The following is a 22103-nucleotide window of genomic DNA, read 5'->3' on the forward strand; positions in this document are numbered from 1 at the left end:
TACAAAGCCTCCCTTCTCAAAGATTGCTTTCCCTCAAGCAATCCGCTCATAACTACAGAAACCAAAGGCCAGGATCCCATACTCACCTTGAGAGCGAGATTCTACTCCTCAACCGATGTAACCCGGCATGCATCTTCCCAAATCCGGAATAGTGAAACAGTACAATAGGAATCGATGTGCCAAATAACTGAATGCTCACCATTAAGGGACACCAACTGCCATGTGTTGCTGCCCTGTGTACCAATACCCTCAGTCAAAATGAATGCCTCACTCCATGAGTGATCTTGCGAGTCTCTACTATTAAGTGATGATGGGAGCTCAGCTATATACCAATATCCACCCCAAGATGATAACGACCAAACTCTCCTCCTAGCTCCCCGATAAAAGGCAATGCGTTGGGATGCTCCCCTTGGATCCCAAGTGAGAACTCGTGTGCTGTCTGAGATACCACTGACCAGCTCTTGCAATATCTGTACCACTGTACCATTGTACCACTCTTGCAATAACTGTGTCGATGACAATGACAAATCCGGCCAATCTAACTCCACCATCATATCACCTTAGTGAAAACGGAGTAATCCTAATCCCTAGAACTCTGATGTGTCCGAAGGCTGAAACACAGATCATAATCATGTGACTGTGTAACAACACAACATAATCCGCCAGATGAAAGATGCTATTAACACCTGGATTCCCGATCACCCAATCAACATGATTTTGGATAAAGGAAGGAGTGGTTGGTGAATCACCAACATCATGAATGCTCATCCTATCTTCAATATGCTATTGGATAAAAAATGAAGACACCTCATGTGGAACATAGGGTAGTGTACGTTCTCCCCACTCATTTGCAAATAACTCATTGACCCCTGAAGGCCAAATAGAATCAGCGAATATACTACTAACATCCGCAGGCAAATCATTGATAGCTGGAATATACCAACAAATAAAATCATCAATCAACAAGTAGGCCATGGCCATCTCATAAAAGTTGGGTGATAAAACTCTAGGTAAGTTGAAAAATCCCTCAGAGTATGCTAAGGATAAATCTGAACTTCCTACTCCACCATAAGTACTCTTGCTTATGTCAAAGTCTTCGTAAAAGGATGGTTCACCATTAATTGAAATCTCTGAATTATCCTCACTAGTTGTATCACTAACCATGTGCTCATGTGAAGATGTATAGCCACTGTCATAAAAATCAGAATTTCCAGACTCATCGACTTGATGATCCATAGAATTTTTCTCATCATAGAAAGTCTCAGACGGGGAACATGTGATTGAATTACATTGTTTGCTTTCACATCTACCCGCTTTATGAATTTCTTCAATGATTTGCGTGATTTCTTGTGCCCTTGAACTGCTGATATCTTCTTCATAAGTGGCTGCCCCACTCATTTGATTTTCAGCTTGGTGGATGGTGTATTGTGTTAAACTCAATTGTAGGCATAGCTCATCTACCTCACTCTCCTTGTCCCTTCCAAATTTTATTGCTAGAGCTCTATCCATTAATAGTTGCAAGTACTCATTACTTTATCATTTTCAAAGTTTCATAAATAGTATGTAAAAGAGGACTTGTGATACCACATACATTCCCATGCCTCTCTTCTATCACAATCTTCCGTATGAGATCCTTAATCAAATTGGAAGAATCATCCATCCTCGTCAACACTTGAAAAATCTTGTCCTCTTTAACCAAAAGCATATCCAATAAGTCAAGGAGTGATAATGGTTTTTGACCATCTCCTTCAAACACAAATGGGCTGTTCTCCATAGAATTTTCTGGTTTTTCGTCACCTAGGGGAACAACATTTTTAGATATATCCTCTAACTCAACGTGAGCTAGCTCATCTATCTTGCCAACATTGCGGTCCATTTGTTGCTCCTCAAAATTTGACATAATTTCCAGCCTATTATCACCATAAAATTTATCCAAGCTAATTTCCATGTCGCCAAATAAGATGCTGGAGTTTTCCATGTTTAAATAGGACGGGGAGTTGCCAATGTTGGCGGGTTAGTCAACTCTTCTATATGGGCCATCAATATGCTCATCAGAAGGACTAGTGTAAACAGCTTCATAAGATACTTCTGTCTCCCAATTATCTATTAGTAAACTTGTGCCATTATTAGTATTTTGCATATTATCTGTACTATTATCAAGTTGATTGGTATCTTCCCTATGCAAATTTCTGTAACTGTCCTCTGCAAGGAGATCCTGAGCCAAATCATAGCATTTGTTTCTTATCATATCTGTCTTCTTTTGCAGCTCTAGCTAAAGGTCCACATAATTAATGAAAGGAATTTCTTTTTGAAGCTTTGACGGAAATTTGTTATAATCATCGTACAGTCTCCTTACTTTAGTTTTAATATTGAGTTGGAAGTCTTGTCCCACTTCCTCTGCCATGTAGCTTTTCATGTGCCTGAGATGGACCCAATCCTGTTTCATATGTTCTAACTGTAGGCTTACTTTTGCAAATTGCACTTGTTTTGATTCACGTAACTGATTTCAAGACCAGTTGGCATGCACTAAACTGTTGTCGATTAACTGTTCCACTATGGTTGTTTACTAAATCTGACCACCGAGTTTTGATTCTGGAATTGGGGTGTTATGACAAACAATTATCATGCAAACAATAATATTCTTTGCTGGAATGAAACAATAATGGAGTACTATGCTAATGGGAATCTCGTCAAACACTTGCAGTGTAATTAGAACTTCGTTGAGCAACATAATACAGTACTAAAAATGTTTTACTATAACATTGACCAACTCCAAGAAATAGTTAGCGGTTAACTAGGATATTAAGATCTGGTATTTCTGTTTGATCTAAGACTCCATGAGTAATCCCACAATCACTCATTAAGATGTAAATAAGAGAATACAATTTGAACAAATTTCTCAACTGACTGTTTGAATTATCAAAAACAGAATCACATTTTGAATATTGCACATTTCTTGGGCTATCATTGCATTTCTCAGACTCAGTTTTGTGTTGATTTGAAAAATTATCCAATGTTAATTTTGAAGCCGCTTTTAAAGTATTATTAGAATCCTCAATTTGAACTTCATGCTTCCTAAAACCTGAACTTGACACTTCTTTCAACTGCTTGCTCAGTTGATTTGCAATAGAGTTTGATATTGATTTTGGTACCTTCTGTGAGCTATCAATGTTCCTCCCATCTTTAGGTCGAAGCTAGTATGGAGTTGAATTTAATTTTGCTACTTGACATCTGTAACTTGAAATCCACCTGATCGTAATGCGAAAACAACTGATTTTTTTGTATGTCCTGAGTGATATAAAAGCTTACAGATTCAGGGCTCATAGGTGTGTTAAAAAGATGTCCTTTCACACTTTGCATAATGAACTCCAGTTGTTGAATATAGTACAGATAGGCCACAGGGAGTAGTAATAACTTTGTCAACCTTCAACCTTGCTAATCTTGAGTCTGATTTGTCAGTATTTCTCTGTAAATCTGAAGGATCAACCCAATCATAGGCTTTCACATGCATTGATTCGTAAAGAAGCTTGCTCAAGACTATCATCCTGGGATGATCATGCAATGGAATAACAACTGATGTTGGCAAGCAAAATATACAGTGAAGCTATCACATTCATAAATGTGCAAGTATGTAACAGGTTGCGACCATCGGGCTACCATAGGTGAATGCCATTTTTAAAAAATATTTCGCCCGAGAAATCCATAACCACGATCTTCTTCTAGTGCATCCTCGTTAAGCCCAACATTAATAGGTTTGAAGGTAACTCCAACTTCTACAACGTGAGCTCCTTATTAGACGTGGGTGTGGAGATGTTTTAAACTAATGAAGGCCCAACTTGTGACTTTGGTACTTGTTAAAGATTGCACTCTTGGTAGTAGCAAGTCAGTAGTAGTTATGGTTCACTCGGTGGAAGGTCACCTTGGATTTGGGGAGAATAAACCTCTAAACACCATTAGGAGCTTGGTCATGGGTAGGAGAAATTTCTTGAGGTTTCACGGCAATGATGGCTATTCACCAACACTCCCCACATCAGTATTCACCCGTATTTCCCAAACGTGTTCCAAGGAAGCCGTTGATGTTATAGAGAACCCGTATACCTCTAACTCACGATGCCTTGCTAGACGGTTGACTCTTTTCTTACTGCTGTTATATATATATCCTAGAACCTGCGGCAGTTGTAAGCTCCTCCAAGTTGGGCAGATGTATTTCTTGATTGATCAACACTAATGGAATCCCACGCTAAGAATCTGCCAGCTATTTTCTTTGAATGGATAATGCTGTAATGGCCTGTTATGACCGGCCCGTAACCTGATATGGAGGAAGGCACGATTGTTAAGAGCTTCTCATTTACCTATAACGTGATCACCTTGCTGGATGAGGTCGTGAAGATACCTTATGATGAAGACCCGACCCAGTATTAATGTGCAGCAACCCATAGTTTCCAAATGTTCAGATGCTGATATTCTGTGGCAACTCTCTTATCACGTGATTGGTGAAATCATCTATAAAATGCCCTCCACGTGCAGATATACTACATAGATTGTTCTATTGGCCATTTCCTAAATCTGACATAGAATTATCTAGCTAATAGTAACTCTGTCCAGATGCCTGTAGTACTCTAACTGTATTTAACCATTTTCGAATGCATAAACCTCACTGTACTTCAATGTTGGAATTGGAACCTCTTATATTGCTGATTTTTTTGCCCAAACCAATACAAAACTGAATGAAAAGGAAGATTGGGGTGATGCCCAACTTCCTTAGAATTTCCAGACTTGAGGGGTTTCGTCCTCACCGTCTCAGACCAATAACATTAAAGCAACCAGAACTCGCAATCTTTCTATTCATAGATTCTTGTGTATTTCTAGAGGATGGTAGGATTCTTGGCTCTGATACCACTGTAATATCCCTTTTCGGATATTTTACTAAAAATCGTGATATAAACTTATAGATTTAAATCCAAACAGTAAACCAATATTTGATACAAATTCCAAAACCTTAACTGATTTGTAACTCGCAGATTTGCATACAAGGAAACTTAGAAAACTTTGTTTTATTTCTCCAATTTTCAGAAAGTACATATATAAACTAGGAATTAACACAAATAACCACGGAATGCGTTATTGTATTATACAACAACAATACAATAACATGCAACTATCCATTAAATCCAATCGTATAAATAGAAATAATAGTTAGATTGGCAATGTAGATAAAACTTGTGAGAAGACTAGGTTTGCGTCCAACCTCCAAAGGCTTCTTTAAGGGTTTGTGTCCTCGAAGAGATAACCAGTCACTGTTTCCAACTCCCAGATTAATATTTGTTTTAAATATTATAATTTTCATATCTTCCCATGTGGAGCTTGTTGTACCTTTATCAGTTTTCCCAATGTGATGCACACTCTTTTAAGCAATGTGGGATAAAGAACCTTTTTTGTTCTTTAGTCACTTAAGTGAACATAGTACCTTTTAAAAATAAAGTGACAAGTTAAATGAACTTTAATAGTCACTTAGTCAGTAAACCATATAATCATTAGGCATTAAAATAACTGCTCAATCGATCTCGGATAAGCACATGCAATAGCTTGTTGGAAAGCTCTTGACGAGATGCTTCCAAACCGACACTGGGATATCAAGAATACTGAGCTTTGTTTACTTACTAAAAATAGTAAGTATCTGAACAACCTGCCAAAACTGCTCTGATGGGTCTGAAACTGGAAATGTTTAGGTCAAACCTCGAATTGAACCTTGTAAAGACCCTTTTCGCCCCCAAAACCTAGGCGAAATGAGTCAACAACATAGAATTATAATGTCCTAGAAAAAGGGTACATTACACTGATGGTCAAATAGAGATAGTTAATAAATGGGTGGAAGGATATCTCATGAACTACATTGTGGGGCAACAGAAGGGATGCATCAAGTCAATAATCATTGTGAGTATTGTTACAACACCATTTCTCATCTCTTTATTCAGATGATACAATTCATGACCTTGTATGGTTATGAAGCACCTACTTTTCTTGATATGATGACAAGTGACGGTAGAGTGTCTAGTGCTAGGAATATGTTGTACGAGAATCATGAGGGCTCTTTCAGAAAATATCCAGAAGGCACAAAATCAACAGCAATAGGTGTGCGGATCAAAAGAGAGTTTAGCGCTCATTTGAAGTTGGGGATATGGTATACTTGATGTTGCAGCCTTATACATAGTTGACTCTCAAGAAGAGTAGTGCAAAGAAGCTCAAGCCACTATATTATGGACCTTTTAGGATCATTAGGCGTGTGGGTGAGTTGTTTTATCAACAAGAATTGTCAACAGATAGTAGAGTACATAATGTTTTTCATGTATCACGCCTCAAGAACACCATGTGATTCCTTCCACTATTCTACCGCCCTTGGATGATGAGGGAAAGTTGATATTGGTGCTTGAGACTATTTTGGATGTCAAGGAGAAAGAATTGAGGCAACGAGTTATCAAGGAATATTTGATAAAATGGAGGGACTTGTCGGTTGAGGATGCTACTTGGGAGAGTGAAGAGATTTTGTAGCATTCACAGTTGAGATTGCTTGGGAACTAGCAATTTTAGGAGGGGTGGATTGTAATGTCCCCCATCTTTCTAGCCTCTTGATGGAGTTCTTATCCTTTCATTCTCCAAAGGCTAAGAGGAGAAACAAGGGAGAAAACAAATAATTATAAGGTTATCAATTTTATAAATATTAAAAGATAACCTTATAATGAATTAATGTTAAAACAACAAAATAAAATGTCTCTAGAAGCTTCTTGAAGGATCTACCTTCTCATGTTCCTAGAAGCTTCTTCTTATGTTTCTAGAAGCTTTGTAAAGGATCTACCTCCTCATGTTCCTGGAAGCTTCTCCTTATGTTTCTAGAAGCTTCTTGAAGAATCCACCTCCTCATGTCTCTAGAAGCTTCTTGAAGGATCCACCTCCTCTTAGAGAAAAAGAATAAATTGGGGGGGTAGGGGGGTTTAGGGGGCGGGGCGGGGGGGAACAATTAAGATTTTGATCATCGACTACTTGACAATTACTTTGATATGTTCATTTGTGGAGCCAAGGGTTTCCTCAAAGTTCATCATTAGTCATTGGGAATGACCACTCCCATTGATAAGCATAACTGAGGTGGTGAAAGATCCTCCGAAGGGTTGCAGCTGTTTGGGTGAAAGATATGCAATCTTTCACATTGGTATAATTATGATCAGATTTTATAGAGGTCAACTTGGTATGAGAGAGCTTCTAAAGAACATTTCTTGTAAGCCAAGAGTTTTGGCCATCACTCAATGATTGTAATCAGTCATTTGCAGTTTCATTCTAATACAATGTTCATATAATTGTTAAGACTTTTTCAAGCATTTCTATTATTACCAATTGAAGTTAAGCATATTAGAAGCAATCTGCAAGATATCCCTTTGTGTAAAGTGTTTGATAAGGTCGAAAATCATAAAATTGGAATCAAAACTAGTAAGGGATATTACATCAAGTGCTATCATCACATTTTTGCAATCTATTTGTACTCCAAACCAAGTATGCAATTATGATATTTATAGTCATTTTTCCTTAACTTTTATAACTTTTCTTCAATTTCTCCATTTTGAAGCTTTGTTTAGGGTTTTGTGGTGATATTTTGCTAAAAAAAAGATTTCATTTGGTTTTTGTTGTAGAGGTTTCTTTTAAGTTCTGATAGACACAATCTTGAGTCTACCATGTTTTTGTGGTGTCGTTTTTGAGAAAATTCACTTTAATACCTCCGATATGTGTAAAGCTCCTTGTTCTTTCTTTCAGAGCTTCCATGATTTTCACGATCATTGGTTTGAAAAGCCACCTTGGTTGTAAGATAGTGGTTTTCAAATTGTATAAACCTTTTCCTTTCTTTGTAGTGTTCAAAAATTAAAATATGCCTTGTTTGGACAGAATAACAAGGGTAGTTTGCAATTAAAAATTTATGTTTCTTTCCATGGACTGTGCTTCCATACTTCTCTGACAGCAAATTGGAACTTCCGATTCCCATTTTCACATTCATAAAACAAAATGCAGCCACAGTTGAGATTTTTTTATGCATACCTATACATTACGAGCATTTTTGTTATCTACCATGAACAATGTCATATGTGATGATGGATGTAATGGTAGCATGTGTTAATGTGTTTTCATAGACAGCTGCTTCCAAAAAATCCTGATTGCATTATGATATAGCATTATGATGTTCCTAAATTGGGATTTTTTTATCCTGATTGCTTATACTATTACATGCAGCCTTACATGAACTACAAAGGGTATCATCCTTTAAAAGTTCCATTTACATATAATTCTATATGCAAAATAATATCATACCCTCATACGTCAATTGCATTTTGTTTCAGTCCTACCTTGTTCCCAAATTGGGATTTTTTGTACCCATTACTTACATTGTTGCATGTGTTCTTAAGTGAAATAACCTCCGAAATCTCCATGCCAATTATATGTAAATTGAGGATTTTCACATCAACTGTTGTAGTCACCAAAAAATGGTCTAGTAAACTATAAGCCCCATTTTCAACATTTTTAATCTCTATGCTATACTGCATCTATGCTTGATCAATTTTGCATAATTTTCAATCAATTATCCTTGATCAATCATCTCAAAAGTGTTTTATCTATTTTACCTTATATTTGACCATCTTATCCTAAGTCTTATTTAATTAAAAGAATTTGTCCCCTTGTAATTAAATAAAATCCCCAAATCTCTCTTTATTCCTATGTGAACACATAAATACATTTTTCCTATTTTAAAAGTGAAGAGAAAAATGGATTTTGTCTACACATGCAGCCACACTTTCTAATGAGAGAGGAACATTTATTTTTTAAACAACTTTAATTCCCCTCCACACATCTTTTGCCTCTTAAACATATCTGTTGAAATTGCCTCTTGGAAGCTTGTGCACAAAATCAACATGAGATAAATCCTCCACTGTAGATTTTGCCTCTTAATCTCTGTCGTCCATTTTTCTTTATAAGAAGGCTCTCTCCCCCTCATTTGGTAATCTTGACCTTACGTCTTCATGCTATTGTTATGATGTTACTTTGCTTGTTGGAGTCTTCTTGCATCTTGGTGACTTTGGCATTTTAGGAGCTTTCATCTTGCATGTTGCATCCATGGTAGATCATCTTGATTTGTGCTAAGGTGATATTGTTACTTTGTCATTTAATTTATTGAGCACTAGTTGAGATCTTGCATTATCATTTGGCTTAGCTTTCTTTATCTTGCATCTCTTTCATCTCTTCTTAGATTACTTTGCCTTGCATCTTTATTTTAAATCTCTTAATTCTTTGGTGCACCTTGTAAGGGTCTCCTATCTTAGGTTCATTTGAGAGCCACTATTACATCTCTTTGATTCTTGCACGTCATGGATAGAGAGGTATAAGCCACCATTCAAGACAATGTTTTCATTGGATTCCTTGGATAGAAAGTTTTATAGAAGTGTGCCTACTTTTGAGCATACAACTGTATGTTCAATTACATGTAGTCAAATGAGCAATTGCATCGAAAAACACCAACACCCCCCAAGTTTACCTTTTTGGAAAGGTCAAATACAAGTACAATCAAGGATTTTTGACCCAATTGCAAGTTGAACTACACATGCAATGCTAAGTGCAGTTGAATCCATACTAAAATGTTATATTGTCCCTTGTAGTAAGAACATTTTGTTCCAACTGCATAATATTTTACTAGTTGAACTACACTTTGCAACTTCACATGTAGTGGCCTTCAAAATTCTTGAATTGCAACTATGGCCCACAAAAAAGAACTTTTCACTTCAGCCTTGTTTTAAGGCTAGTTTGCACACATGATCTATCAAGTTTCAAAATCAAAGTATGAGCTTCATGAAGAATGATATAAAACTAATGTCAACACATTTTGACGTTACACTATTTTGGTCTTTTCATCTCAAAGCAATAGGTGCTCATCCAAAGTTAGAAGAACCAATCATCGCACTTGAGAAACTGATGAAATTCATGTTTTATCAATTTGAGATTGTTTTCTAGACTGATTTCAAGAAAATGTTAGTAGACCAATAATAGGAACCGTGAACATTTTTCAGTCATGGGTTAGAATGAAAATTGATGATTTGTTGATGCCACCAAAATAGAGGTCAGAGTGTTGTTTTCTGCAGATCTTCCCATCCATGTGGGGTTTGAAGATCTCAAGCATTGTCAATCTAGCGAGAGGAAAACCTCTTTAATAGAGGTTGATGTAATAAGAGTCTTGTCATGTTAGACGCATAGTTTAATTTTCATCATGTACTTTGTAATTTAATTTTGACGAGCTACATGTAAAACATAAAATTGTGCTTGCATATGTACTGTAACATGGAAAACAAAAAAGTTGCAATTGCACATTGTCCCATTGCATGTAATCACATTAATAAGACAATAATGTTGAATAAGTCAATAATAGCTAGGTAGTTTTCGACCTTTTTTTCTTAGACTCTCTTCTATAAATACAAGATGGGTCATTGTAAAAAATCATCTTTATGCATTGCAAGTAAACTCTGCTGAAATTGTGCAAAATACAAACTTTTATTTTATTTTTGCAAGCTGATTTCAAAGTAAATAAAAGATCAAGTGTTTCAATCTTTGTGTTGGAGGAAATACTTGTGTCGTCATTGTGTTCTTACCTTGAATTTATTAAGAAAGTGTACAAGTTGTTTGGGTTGTCAAAAGGTAGACTTTCAATCTGATTTTGTACAGACTTTGTGCTATAGTTGTCAATTTGAGTTAAGTAGAATTGAATACATAGTCTTTGAGTTGTGACTCTTTGAATTAGAAACTAGAAAGGTAGTTTTATGTATTAAGTTTATGTGCTAAACATATTGCTGTCTCATCCTTTGAAAAATTGTAGGATAATGTATGAACCTTTGAGCTTATATATGTTCCTCATTTAATAGTTTACTGGTATGCTTAACAATTAATCTTTAGGTTAATTTTAAGATCATTGGCATTATTGCTCCAACTAGTGCTTAAAAGTGAAGTTGTTGAAGGCCTCATGTTTCTCAAAGGCACATTTATGAAAGTTGAAAGTTTTCCTAAAGAAAGAGGAAATAATACATGCAACACCCAATCATAGTTTAAAATTCTTGTTAAGTTTTAGTTGATTCAGCAGCAATATGAAGGGTGCCTCCCCTAAGTTGACAGGAGAGATTTTATCTCACATACTATGTCTAATACCCCATTTTGTAAGTAGTCTGTCTACAACCACTTACAAAAATATTTAGCTAACACTTTTCATTCAAAGATATCTGATGCAAGGCTGAGGTATCTCAAGGAGAAAACTCCAAGCTACCCTTGCTAAGAGTAACACACAAAAGCTTAATCAAATACACAATAAGGAGCACGAGGCTAAATGCAGCAATTCAATAGGTGTAATTATTTAACTTCGCATATAAGATCAACAACATGCCTGGCTGTGGGGCCTTTCGGGTTGCGGCCTATTATAGAAATAAGAATTACAATTCAGAATCTCAGCTCGCATCTTCTATCTGCTACTACTTGCTGCTATCTCCCTCCTCTTTTCCTACAGCTAACCAAGCTTCTTATATAGCCAGGTAAGCTACAAGTCGGCTAGTCAAGCATTTAATTACATTATAGGTCTAGTCTTGGAAAAGTAAACAAAAACTCAAGAAAAGGACAACATAAGATCATGTGCACTTAATGATAGGTCCATATGGGAATTAGGGGTCGACTCCCAACTGCACAAGGCGCCATGCCATCATGATAACTGTGTGGACAGATTACAACATGCCTCACTGGATGAAAAACCGCAGGAAACAATGACCGCAAAGAATGACATAGAACTCGAAGATTATGAAACATTAAAATGTGTGCACTTAGGACAAGGATCTAGGAAAGGTACTCGACATGATGTGAACTGGACATAACCTAAAATCAATAGCAGCAATGATTACTTTGCGAGCAACGGATTGGTACATAAAACAAGAAATATTTTTGATTGATGCAAGATTGCTCGTTAACCCAAGATGCTCCTGCATCAGACACTTGTGGTAAGAAGAGAAGTGATGTCTACATCAGGACTCAAGAGTGCTTTGACCTTAATCATAAAGAACAAGTTTAGCATGTGATATCCATGAACTGTCTTCAACTGGATTTCCTTTTCTCTAAACCAAAGTAATGTGACTTGGACCCGACTCGGACTTGGCAAGGGTAACTTGACTCGTGACCCAACTCAAACTTAGAAGTGACTCGGCGGTGACTTGGCAAAGTGAGAAAACCTCAAAATTTTGAGATTTTGTAGGATTTAAAGAACATTCCATGCACCCATTATTGAATAAAGCTTAAAGACACAATAACATCATTAAATAGAAGATAATTTGATCATAATACACATACTTAAAGTTAAAAGTCAAACATACATCGATTACATAAGTACAATACTACAAAGGTAAATTGCTAAATACTATATTACTAGTAATTAAACAGTAGCTAAAGGAAATATTATAAAAATAAAACATAGAATCATATATAAAATGATAAATCCATGCAATCCATCAAAATGTATATGTATTATGAAATCCAAGACATCAAGATTCAATAGTCATCATCAAATGTTCCTAATTTTGATCATATGTTAAGTTAAACAAAAAGTTAAAACAAGACTATAACTATGGCTCCTAGTCGGAGTCCTCATCATCATCATCATCCTCATTGTCATTGTTATTGTCATCGTCATCTTCATCCTCATCTCCAACCTCAACCTCAACCTCAACCTTAGGCTCAGTATAATCTATAAAATGCCTCTTAGTAAGGCATCTAAAGTAGGTCCTGGATGACTGATTAGCCATAGCATCAGTCTGTGAGGTGCCTCTAGGATCAACTATAGTCTTTGGCTCTGCCAATGCCTGTGAGGTGCCACTAGGATCAACTGTAGTCTCTGGCTCTGCCAATGCCTGTGAGGTGCCACTAGGAACAATTGGAGCTTTTTGGTCCTCTGCTACCATAGCCATAGCCTCAGCCTAGCCCTCTCCATCTGCCTGGTCAACCCACTGTAGGTCCTCATCATCAAAGACAGGATCAGTAGCCTCAGTGATCCACTCAGACTCTGGATCAACCTCCTCTAGAGTAATTGGAGAGGTGTCACTATCCAAAATCTCCCTGGTACTAGTGTGCAGGTTGTAATGCACAAAGACTAGCCTATTCATTTTCTCCACAGATGACTTGTTACGCCTCTTCGAGTGGATGTGCTTGAACATGCTCCAGTTGCGCTCACATCCAGAAGCCCTACTTGGCTGGCTCATGATGCGGATGGCGATTTGCGAAAGGTTTTTGGTTGAAGGCCCAAACATCTGCCACCATCTATTTGAATTTTGAAAAAAGGAAAAGAAAAAAATATTAGTCTCATTTCAAAATTTGAACTTTAAAGTTTAAAGCTAGAAATTTAGAAACTAGATTGTATAAGGCTTAAGCTACAATTTTTACCTGGCTTCAATTTTGTATAACCTTCTTTGCAAATTTGACTTGGAAAAATGGGCCTTGATGCATTATTATAGGCATCCATCTCAAGCAATATATCTGTGGCATTAGTGGCCATCCTCGATATCATAGTGTATAGGCCATTAAGAACCTCTTCATCTGCCTTGAAATCTTCACGGAAATGATATGCCGGATTAAGGTAATAGGTTGCTACGTGGATGGGCTTATGAAACTGATTTTGCCATCTTCTATCAATTATGCCCCAAATAGGGCCATAGTTTTCCTCAACTCCTACATATTTCACCTTAATAGCCTTCTTGGCCCTATCCGTGCCCTCATATATGTAGCCCATAGAGGGCTTCTCCCCATCAGCAACTCATAGGAGGTCTACAAGGGGCTTAGTGATTTACAAAACAATTAAACAAAAAAACTATTTACTGAATGATGAAACTTTGCAAAGTTGCACAATGAAAATAAAACAAAAACATGTATGAGATAATTTAATTTATAAAATTTTAAGACTTAAGCTTTTAAAATTTAAATTACCTCCACAATCTTCAAACATGGCTCCCAAAAACCTTGATCATCATAAATGCATTTTGTTGCATCTATCCCTACAGGGCTGCTGGCAAAGGAGGAGGAACTCCATTCTGGACCAATAAACGTGCACCTCAAAGCTAACCTTGAACTTAACAAGGATTTTAGTGTGATAAAATTAGAGGCAAATTTTGTGATACCGGGATGAGCTAACTCCTTTCTCTTCGTATATTGCCTCATAGCGTTGAGGACCAAGGCATGATTATAGATGAACTTACAAAGATTTTTGGCCTTAGCAACATGTGATTTCACCCATTCAAGTTTGCCAATATCCTCTAACATGAGGTTAATGCAATGGGCCGCACATGGAGTCCAAAAGATTTTTGGGTGTCTCTCCATTAAAAGTTTTCCTGCAGCAATTTTAAATTAGTTAGTAAACAATGGAAATTTTTGATGTATTAAAAAAATTTTAATTTTCAAAATGTAATGAAAAACTAAAACAAATTTTTTAGAACTTAGAAAGTTAGAAGTTAAAATTTTACTTGCAGCAACATAATGAGCTACATTATCAGTCACCACTTGGACAACATTCTCTTCCCCCACCTCCCTTATGACCTCCTCAATAGCCTCACATAAGAATTTTGCATTTTTCATATGTGAGAAATCATCTGTAGACTTCAAAAACATGGTGGATCTTAAAAGTGAAAATTAAACGAAATAATTATCATTCAAGAATCAATAGTCAATAAAAGAAAATTTTCGTTGTTCAATAATATATTAAATTTTAGACTTCAAGAAGTAGAGGATGATGAATTACGTCCGCTAGAAACAAGAGAATTTAGGAGGGTCCTATTCCTCCTATTTGTCCATCCATCTGTCATAATGGTACACTCCTTTTGGCTTCAAATCTTTCTATGGTCCTCCAACTCAAGTTTCATCTCCTCAACCATATCTAGTAAGAGGGGGCCACTCAACTCATCTTCAATGGGGGCTTTAAACCCCGCACCACAAATGGAAATTGCATCAATCATCCCCTGTCAATAAGGAGTCCTGTTACATTTATAAAAACATTTTAATTAGCATATTTCAAATTTTCAACATCAAGTTAAAAGTATAAAATTGAATTTAAATTTTAAAACTTAAAAGTTTAAAATGTAAAACAATCAAATAGAAATGAAGTTGAAGTACTTGGCTGCTATAAATGGAATGTTGCAGAAAAATCAAAACTTGCAAATTGCTCTTATTCCAGCTTCATGTATCTCCTTATTCTAGCCCAAGCTCTCAAGTGAGGGTTGTGCACTAGGAGTGGAATGCGGTACAAAAAAATTATCCAACCTAAATTTTCTAACTCTAGGACGAAAGGTAAAGCCAGTACTACTAGAAGGGGCAGCAACCGCAACACCACTAGTAGTGCAAGGAATAGATGTAGAAGTAGTACGATTAACAGAAGCACTAGGACGATACGGGGGAAGAGAAGTACCTTCTCCAATGCAACCTAATAACTCAACAACATTTCTAGATGAGCGTGGAAGGGAATTGGAACCAATCTGAGCTAACTCTACTAATTGTTTTTTTAAAATTCCTTTTCTTGTTCATATTTTTCTAAAGCAAAAATGTTGAGCCTCAACAGTTGCAGCTCTACAAGGCTCAGTATCATGACCACATATGCCAGCAATATGGTATTTCAATCTATTTATACCCCCACTATTAATGGTTTTACAAAATAGGCATTTTGTTTAAGTTCTAGCTCTACCTGGAAAGTCTATGGTGTACTTCGAACACTCATCTTTTTTATTGCCTTTAGAGAGCTTGGGTTTTTTACCTCCAGGAGCCATTATGAGTAATGAAAAATGTAAAAGTTGCTGCAATAAGACATTTTAGACCAAATATTACCATTTAAGCATTGTATTTTATGAAGATCTAAAGTAAAAAAAAACTCATAAACATACAAAAAAAATTCATCTAAAAAACCCATAAGCATAGAGAAAAAAATCATCAAAATCTAAAAAATCAACTCTTACCTCTTTCAAATGCTTTGGGAAGTGTTGAGAAGAGCTCCTATAAACTCCTTGATGATCTAAATGCAAGCTCCAATGTCACAAATGCAAGTTTTTCTCCTCTTCCTTTCCGCTGGTTGCAAAACAATGACACTCTATTTCTCTTCTTCCTCTCTCTCTCTTTCTTCTTCTCACAATAGAGTGTTATGAAAGGCTTTTTAGGGTTATAAGCATAACATAGAACAAAAAAAATATTAAAAAAAATATTGTTTGTGTCATTTTTTAATGCAATTGGGCATCTACTGCTGCGGCTGGGTCAAGTGGCTCGTGACCCGTGAGTTAGGCAAGTCAGGTGAGTCACGTCACCGGACTCGCCACTCACGGGTCATGGGTCATTTTGACTTGGTAGGCAGGTGGTGACTCGCTGACTCATGTGACTCGCCTGACTCGTGGCGAGTCATGTTACTCTGCACTAAACAAGGTATTCCATGTAATCCTTTCCTTTGGTGCTTTTGCTTATTTTGGTATTCAAGATTTGTTCAATTCCTCCTTCTTTCTTCTATGGATAATCTAGATTATTAGTCAACTTACTTTCAGGCTTAGGGTACTCAAAGATATCAGAAATATTGAATATGGGTGAGATATCCATATCTTCAAGAAATTCTACTTCAAAAGCATTTCCAGCTTCAAACTTTCTCAAAATCTTACAAGGTTCAAACTTCATCTTCAATTTGCTGTATGTTCCAACTGTAAATCTGTTTTTCTTCAAATGAACCATTACCTAATCATCTTCCTTGAAAGATTTATGTCTTCTCTTGTTATCAACTCTATGTTTATATTTCCAAGTATTGTTCTGTAAAGTATCTCTTACATCATCATATAAATCCTTTATGAAACTAACAAAATCCTCAAAATCAACACTACTCTTTTCTTCCTAACTCAAGTTTCTCAGGTCTGTAGTTCCTCTAGGGTGTAGTCCATTTATGATCTCAAAAGCTATCTTCTCAGTACTTCTATTCATAGAGTTGTATGCAAATTCAGCTTGTGTCAAGACCATGTTCCAATTTGTAGGCTTACTTCTAACCATGCATCTCAACAAGTTACCCAAACTTCTATTCATAACTTCAATTTGTCCATTAGTTTGAGGATGTAATGTAGAAATAAACTTAAGCTCAGTACCCAACTTCTTCTAAAGTGTCTTCCAAAAGTATCTAGTAAATTTAGTAATTTGTCTAAAACAATTATCTTCGGCAATCCATGCAACCTCATCATCTCTTTGAAAAACAGTTCTGATACATGTACTGCATCAAATGTTTTCTTGCAAGGTTTGAAATGTGCCATTTTGGAAAAAAATTCTACTACCACAAAGATGGAATCAAAATCTCTTCGAGTTTTAGGCAATCCAATGCTTATGTCTTCCCAAGGTCTACTAGGAATAAGCAAAGGTGAATATAGTCCCAATTTCTGACTTGTTCCTTTTGCTACTTGACAAACTCCACAATTTCTCACAAATTTGTGAACATCCTTATACATATGTAGCCAATAGTATCTTTTAGAAATCAACTTCAGTGTCTTATCAATTCCAAAATGCCCAACTAGTCCACCACAATGCTTCTCTTTAGTGATGTTACTCCTTATAGACCCTCTAGGTGCAAAGTTGAATTCCTTTGAACAACATCTCATCCTAAATGAAATAGTCAATCCACTTGTTCCACTGTCAAATAATACTTACAAGCTTTCCATGATTCCGCAAAATCAGGGTTAGCTTCAAACAAAGTCTTGAGATTATCAAAACCAAGCACTTCAACATTCACTTCTGTTACCAAATTCCTTCTACTCAAAGCATCAAGTTTGTTTAATTGTCCACTTCTATGTTCCAACACAAAGGTGAAATCTGCAAATATTCTACCCACTTCATATGTCTCTGATTCAGTTTGTTCTAACTTCCAATGTACTACAAGGCCTTATGATCTGTATACAAGACAAATTCTTTAGGCATTAAGTAATGTCTCCACATCTTCAAAGCTTGAACAATAGCATACAATTCCTGATCATAAACTGACTATTTGCTTCTAGCATCATTCAATTTCTCACTAAAGAAAGCTACAAGTTTTCCTTCTTGACTCAAAACAACTCTAATTGCATTCCCACTAACATCACAGTCTACTTGAAAAACCTTAGTGAAATTAGGCAAAGCAAGTGTAGGTAATTTTACAACCTTTTGTTTCAATGTTTCAAACTCTTATTTGCTCCTTGTGTCCACTTAAAATCTGTTTTATCTCCTGTCATAGTCTTTGTCATAGCATTACATACTAAACTGAAATCTTAAATAAACTTTTTGTAAAAACTTTCCAACCCAGGAAATGATCTAAGTTCTCCAACACTTACAGGTGTAGGCCATTCCAATATAGCTTTTACCTCCTCGAGATCCATCTTCAAACCTTCAGCTGAAATCACAAAACTAAGATATATAAATTCCTCTTTCATAAAAGAACATTTCTTCAAGTTAATCAATAGCTTTTATTCTTTCAGCCTCTGTAATACTTGTCTGATATGCTCAAGATATTCCTCTTTAGTTTTACTGAAAATCAATATGTCATTGAGATATACAATCACAAATTTGCCCAAATATCTCTTGAACACTTTATTCATCTACCTCATGAAAGTACTAGGCGTATTAGTCAAACCAAAAGACAACCAACCATTCATACAAACCTTCATTGGTCTTAAAAGCAGTTTTCCATTCATCGCTTTCTTTGTTTCTTTTTTGATGGTATCTACTTTTCAAATCAATTTTGGAAAAGTATCTAGCTCCACTCAAACAATCCATGATGTCGTCAATCCTAGGCAAAGGAAACCTATACTTTACTATGATCTTGTTTATAGCTTTGGAATCAATTTACATTCTCCATTCTCCATTCTTCTTAGGTGCCAATACATCAGGTACTGCACAAGGACTCGAACTTTCTCTTATCAAACCTCTCTCAAGCAATTCATGCACTTGTCTATTCAATTCAACATTCTCTACAAGGGTTAGTCTATGTGGTGCTTTATTTGGTAAGCTAGCTTTAGGTATCAAATTCATACAGTGACTAATACTTCTTACAAGAGGTAATCCATCAGGCACATCCATAGAAATAATATCTTAAAATTCATCTAAACGAAGATTTTATCTCCAGTGCATGCTCAAGTTCATCTTGTTTCTCAATCTTCCCAAGAATCAAAGCAAGACATATGTTTTGTTCCTTCATATCTTTAACAAATTGATTTCCATCCACCAAACAAACTCTTTTTGTAGTACAATGTTTCTCATCAAGTTTCTTAATCAAAGGTACCAAAATCTGCTTCTTCCCATTTGCCCAAATAGTATAGTGATTCAATCTACCATCATGCAATGCTTATCAATATTGGCAAGGTCTACTCGACACAACGTGACAACAATCCATAGGCATAATATCACACAAGACTTCATCACAGTAATATTCCCAATTTTAAAATTTCACAGGGCATTGTTCACTTACGAGTAATTATGTTCATCCTGAATCCAAGCAACATGATAAGGGTTTGGATGTCTCAACTTTCGCAACTTCAGCTTGCTTATCAATTCCTCAAGAAAAATTATCTGAAATACTATTGTCAATGATTACTTTACAACATTTTATATCAATTTTACATTTAGTTTTAAATAGACTTGTCAAAACAGGTCCTTCATCTAATTTCTCATTCCACAAGACTCTTCTTATCATTAGATTCTCACCATTCTCAGGTTCATTAGGTGTTTTAGCAACTTCTTCATAAGACAAAACATTTCTACCACTTCCTCCAAACTTTCTATTAGAATTACTACATTCAAAAGCTCTATGTCCTTCTTCACCACATTTATAACAAGTACATTTGAACCAAGATCTTTCATCCCTCATACCATTATTACTATTCCTAGAGTGACTAGTATAGCTACCTCTAGTGTAGTTACCTCTTTTACCAGCATTGTCATCTTTCCAATTAGATTTTCCTTTCTCTTGCACTTCATATCTGCTACTTTCTCCATAGGTTTTGCCTCTACTTCTTTAAAATCTGCCACCTCTTCCTCTCTGTCTTTGTGCATGTTTCTTCGCTAATCTTTCTTCATCTTTCAGAGCATGTGGATATGCTTCCTCCACATTGTCCATCTTAACATAACTGATCTCATCTTGAATTGATGTTTGCAAACCATTCAGGTATCTAGCCACTTTCTTAACTTCATCATCCACATGTCCAAATCTGATATCCAACCTATAAAATTCCTCTATATATTTCTTCACACTCATGTCCTTTTCTGTCAAGTTCCACTCATGTCCTTTTCTGTCAAGTTCTACATTTTTCTCAACTAGTTAACTTGGTAATTAGTAGGAAGAAACTTCATCTTTCCAATCATTTTTGCCCATGTCTTGATCTTTTCTTTTCCTCTCTTCTATCTCTTAGTTTGCAAATGGTCCCATCAAAGTGAACTACGACCCTTCAACTTTGTGATTGCTAGCTTTAACTTCTTATTATCAGGTGTTTCGTCATACTTAAAATACTTATCCATCTCAGAGATCCAATCCTATACAACATTAGTCTCAAGCCTTCCATCATAGCAAACAACTTCAACAATAGGTCTAGCATTCACCCTAGACAAAGCTCTCAAAAGCCTTCCTTCATTTCTGTTCAACCTTAGGTTCATGATTATGATTAGGTGTTGCTTCTTCATCATCACTAACATCTTAAAGATGTACACCTCTTCTTTGCGTTGTCTCAACAGCTTCAAGTCTCGCCGCAATCTGCCTCAACATGTCCATAATAGCATTATCAACATTTCCTCTACCACGAACCATCTTGACAATAGTTTTGACAAGATAGTAACCTTCTACAAGTTATAGGTCATATAAGATCTTCCACCCTACAACTAGATTCAACAAGGTTCTCCACGATCCAAGCCTCGAGAAAGAGCTCTGCTTTGATACCACCTGACGCAAAGCCGAGGTATCTCAAGGAGAAAACCCCAAGCTACCCTTGCTAAGAGTAACACATAGAAGCTTAATCAAATACACAAGGAACACGAGGCTAAATGCAACAATTCAATAGGTGTAATTATTTAACTTCGCATATAAAATCAGCAACGTGCCTGGTTGTGCAGCCTTCTGGTTGTGGCCTGTTATGGAAATAAGAATTACAATTCAAATCCTTAGCTTGGATCTTCTATCTTCTACTACTTTCCGCTATCTCCCTTTTCTTTTCTTACATCTTACCAAGCTTCTTATATAGCCAACTAAGCCACAAGCTAGCTAGTCAATCATTTAATTACATTATAGGTCCAGTTGTGGAAGAGTAAACCAAAACCCAAGCAAAAGATAATATAAGATCATGCGCAATTAATGATAGGTCCACATGAGATTTAGGAGTCGACTCCCAACTGTGCAATATGCTACATCATCACTGGTACCTGAGTGAATAGAAACAACATGCCTCATTGGATGAAAACTATAGGAAACAACAACTGCAAAGAACGACACATAACTTGAAGAATTTGAAACATTAGAATGTGCGCACTTAGGATAAGGATCTATGAAAGGTCCTTGACATGATGTGAACTACACACAACCTGAAACCAAAAGATACAACTACTACTTTGCGAACATCAGACAAGTACAAAAAACAAGAACTATTTTCGGTTGATGCAAGATTGCTCGTTAACCCAAGATGCTCCTACATCAATATTAATAGTCCATTTAGTTTTATGTTGGTTGTAAGGTTGCATTCTCCATTGTGTGCAAGTGTTTTCCTTTCAGTATATCTCTCTATATATTTTCTATTGTATTTTCCATGTTTTTCTACAAACTATTTTAATATTTTGGAGGTTAATGTAGTAGGAACTGAATTCTAGAGGACTAATGCAGGTGGATCCATTTCTAAGTGTTAGTGCAGCTCATAACATTGGTGAGACTGTTAGACATGAACTTCATGAAAGTCATTCCGAAGTGGCTGAAGTATTTATACATATTGGTATGAAATTCAACTCTTGCACTTAAGAAGTATACTTTTCTAAATTCTTACAAATGGTTGTTTAAC

General features: G+C 36.1%; 1 protein-coding gene across 1 annotated transcript in view; it reads left to right on the forward strand.

Moving 5' to 3' along the window:
• The window catches only part of LOC149539142 (Cation efflux family protein), a 265872-nt gene that overhangs the window by 201746 nt on the left and 42023 nt on the right, over positions 1-22103 (forward strand). The window contains exon 9 of the mRNA XM_089800470.1: positions 21932-22037. Coding sequence (XP_089656596.1) covers positions 21932-22037 — 106 coding nt within the window. The remainder of the gene's footprint in view (positions 1-21931; positions 22038-22103) is intronic.

Source organism: Cupressus sempervirens, chromosome 9, assembly GCF_028749045.1.
Source record: "Cupressus sempervirens isolate cs-2001-9-10 chromosome 9, ASM2874904v1, whole genome shotgun sequence".
NCBI classification, from domain to species: domain Eukaryota; kingdom Viridiplantae; phylum Streptophyta; class Pinopsida; order Cupressales; family Cupressaceae; genus Cupressus; species Cupressus sempervirens.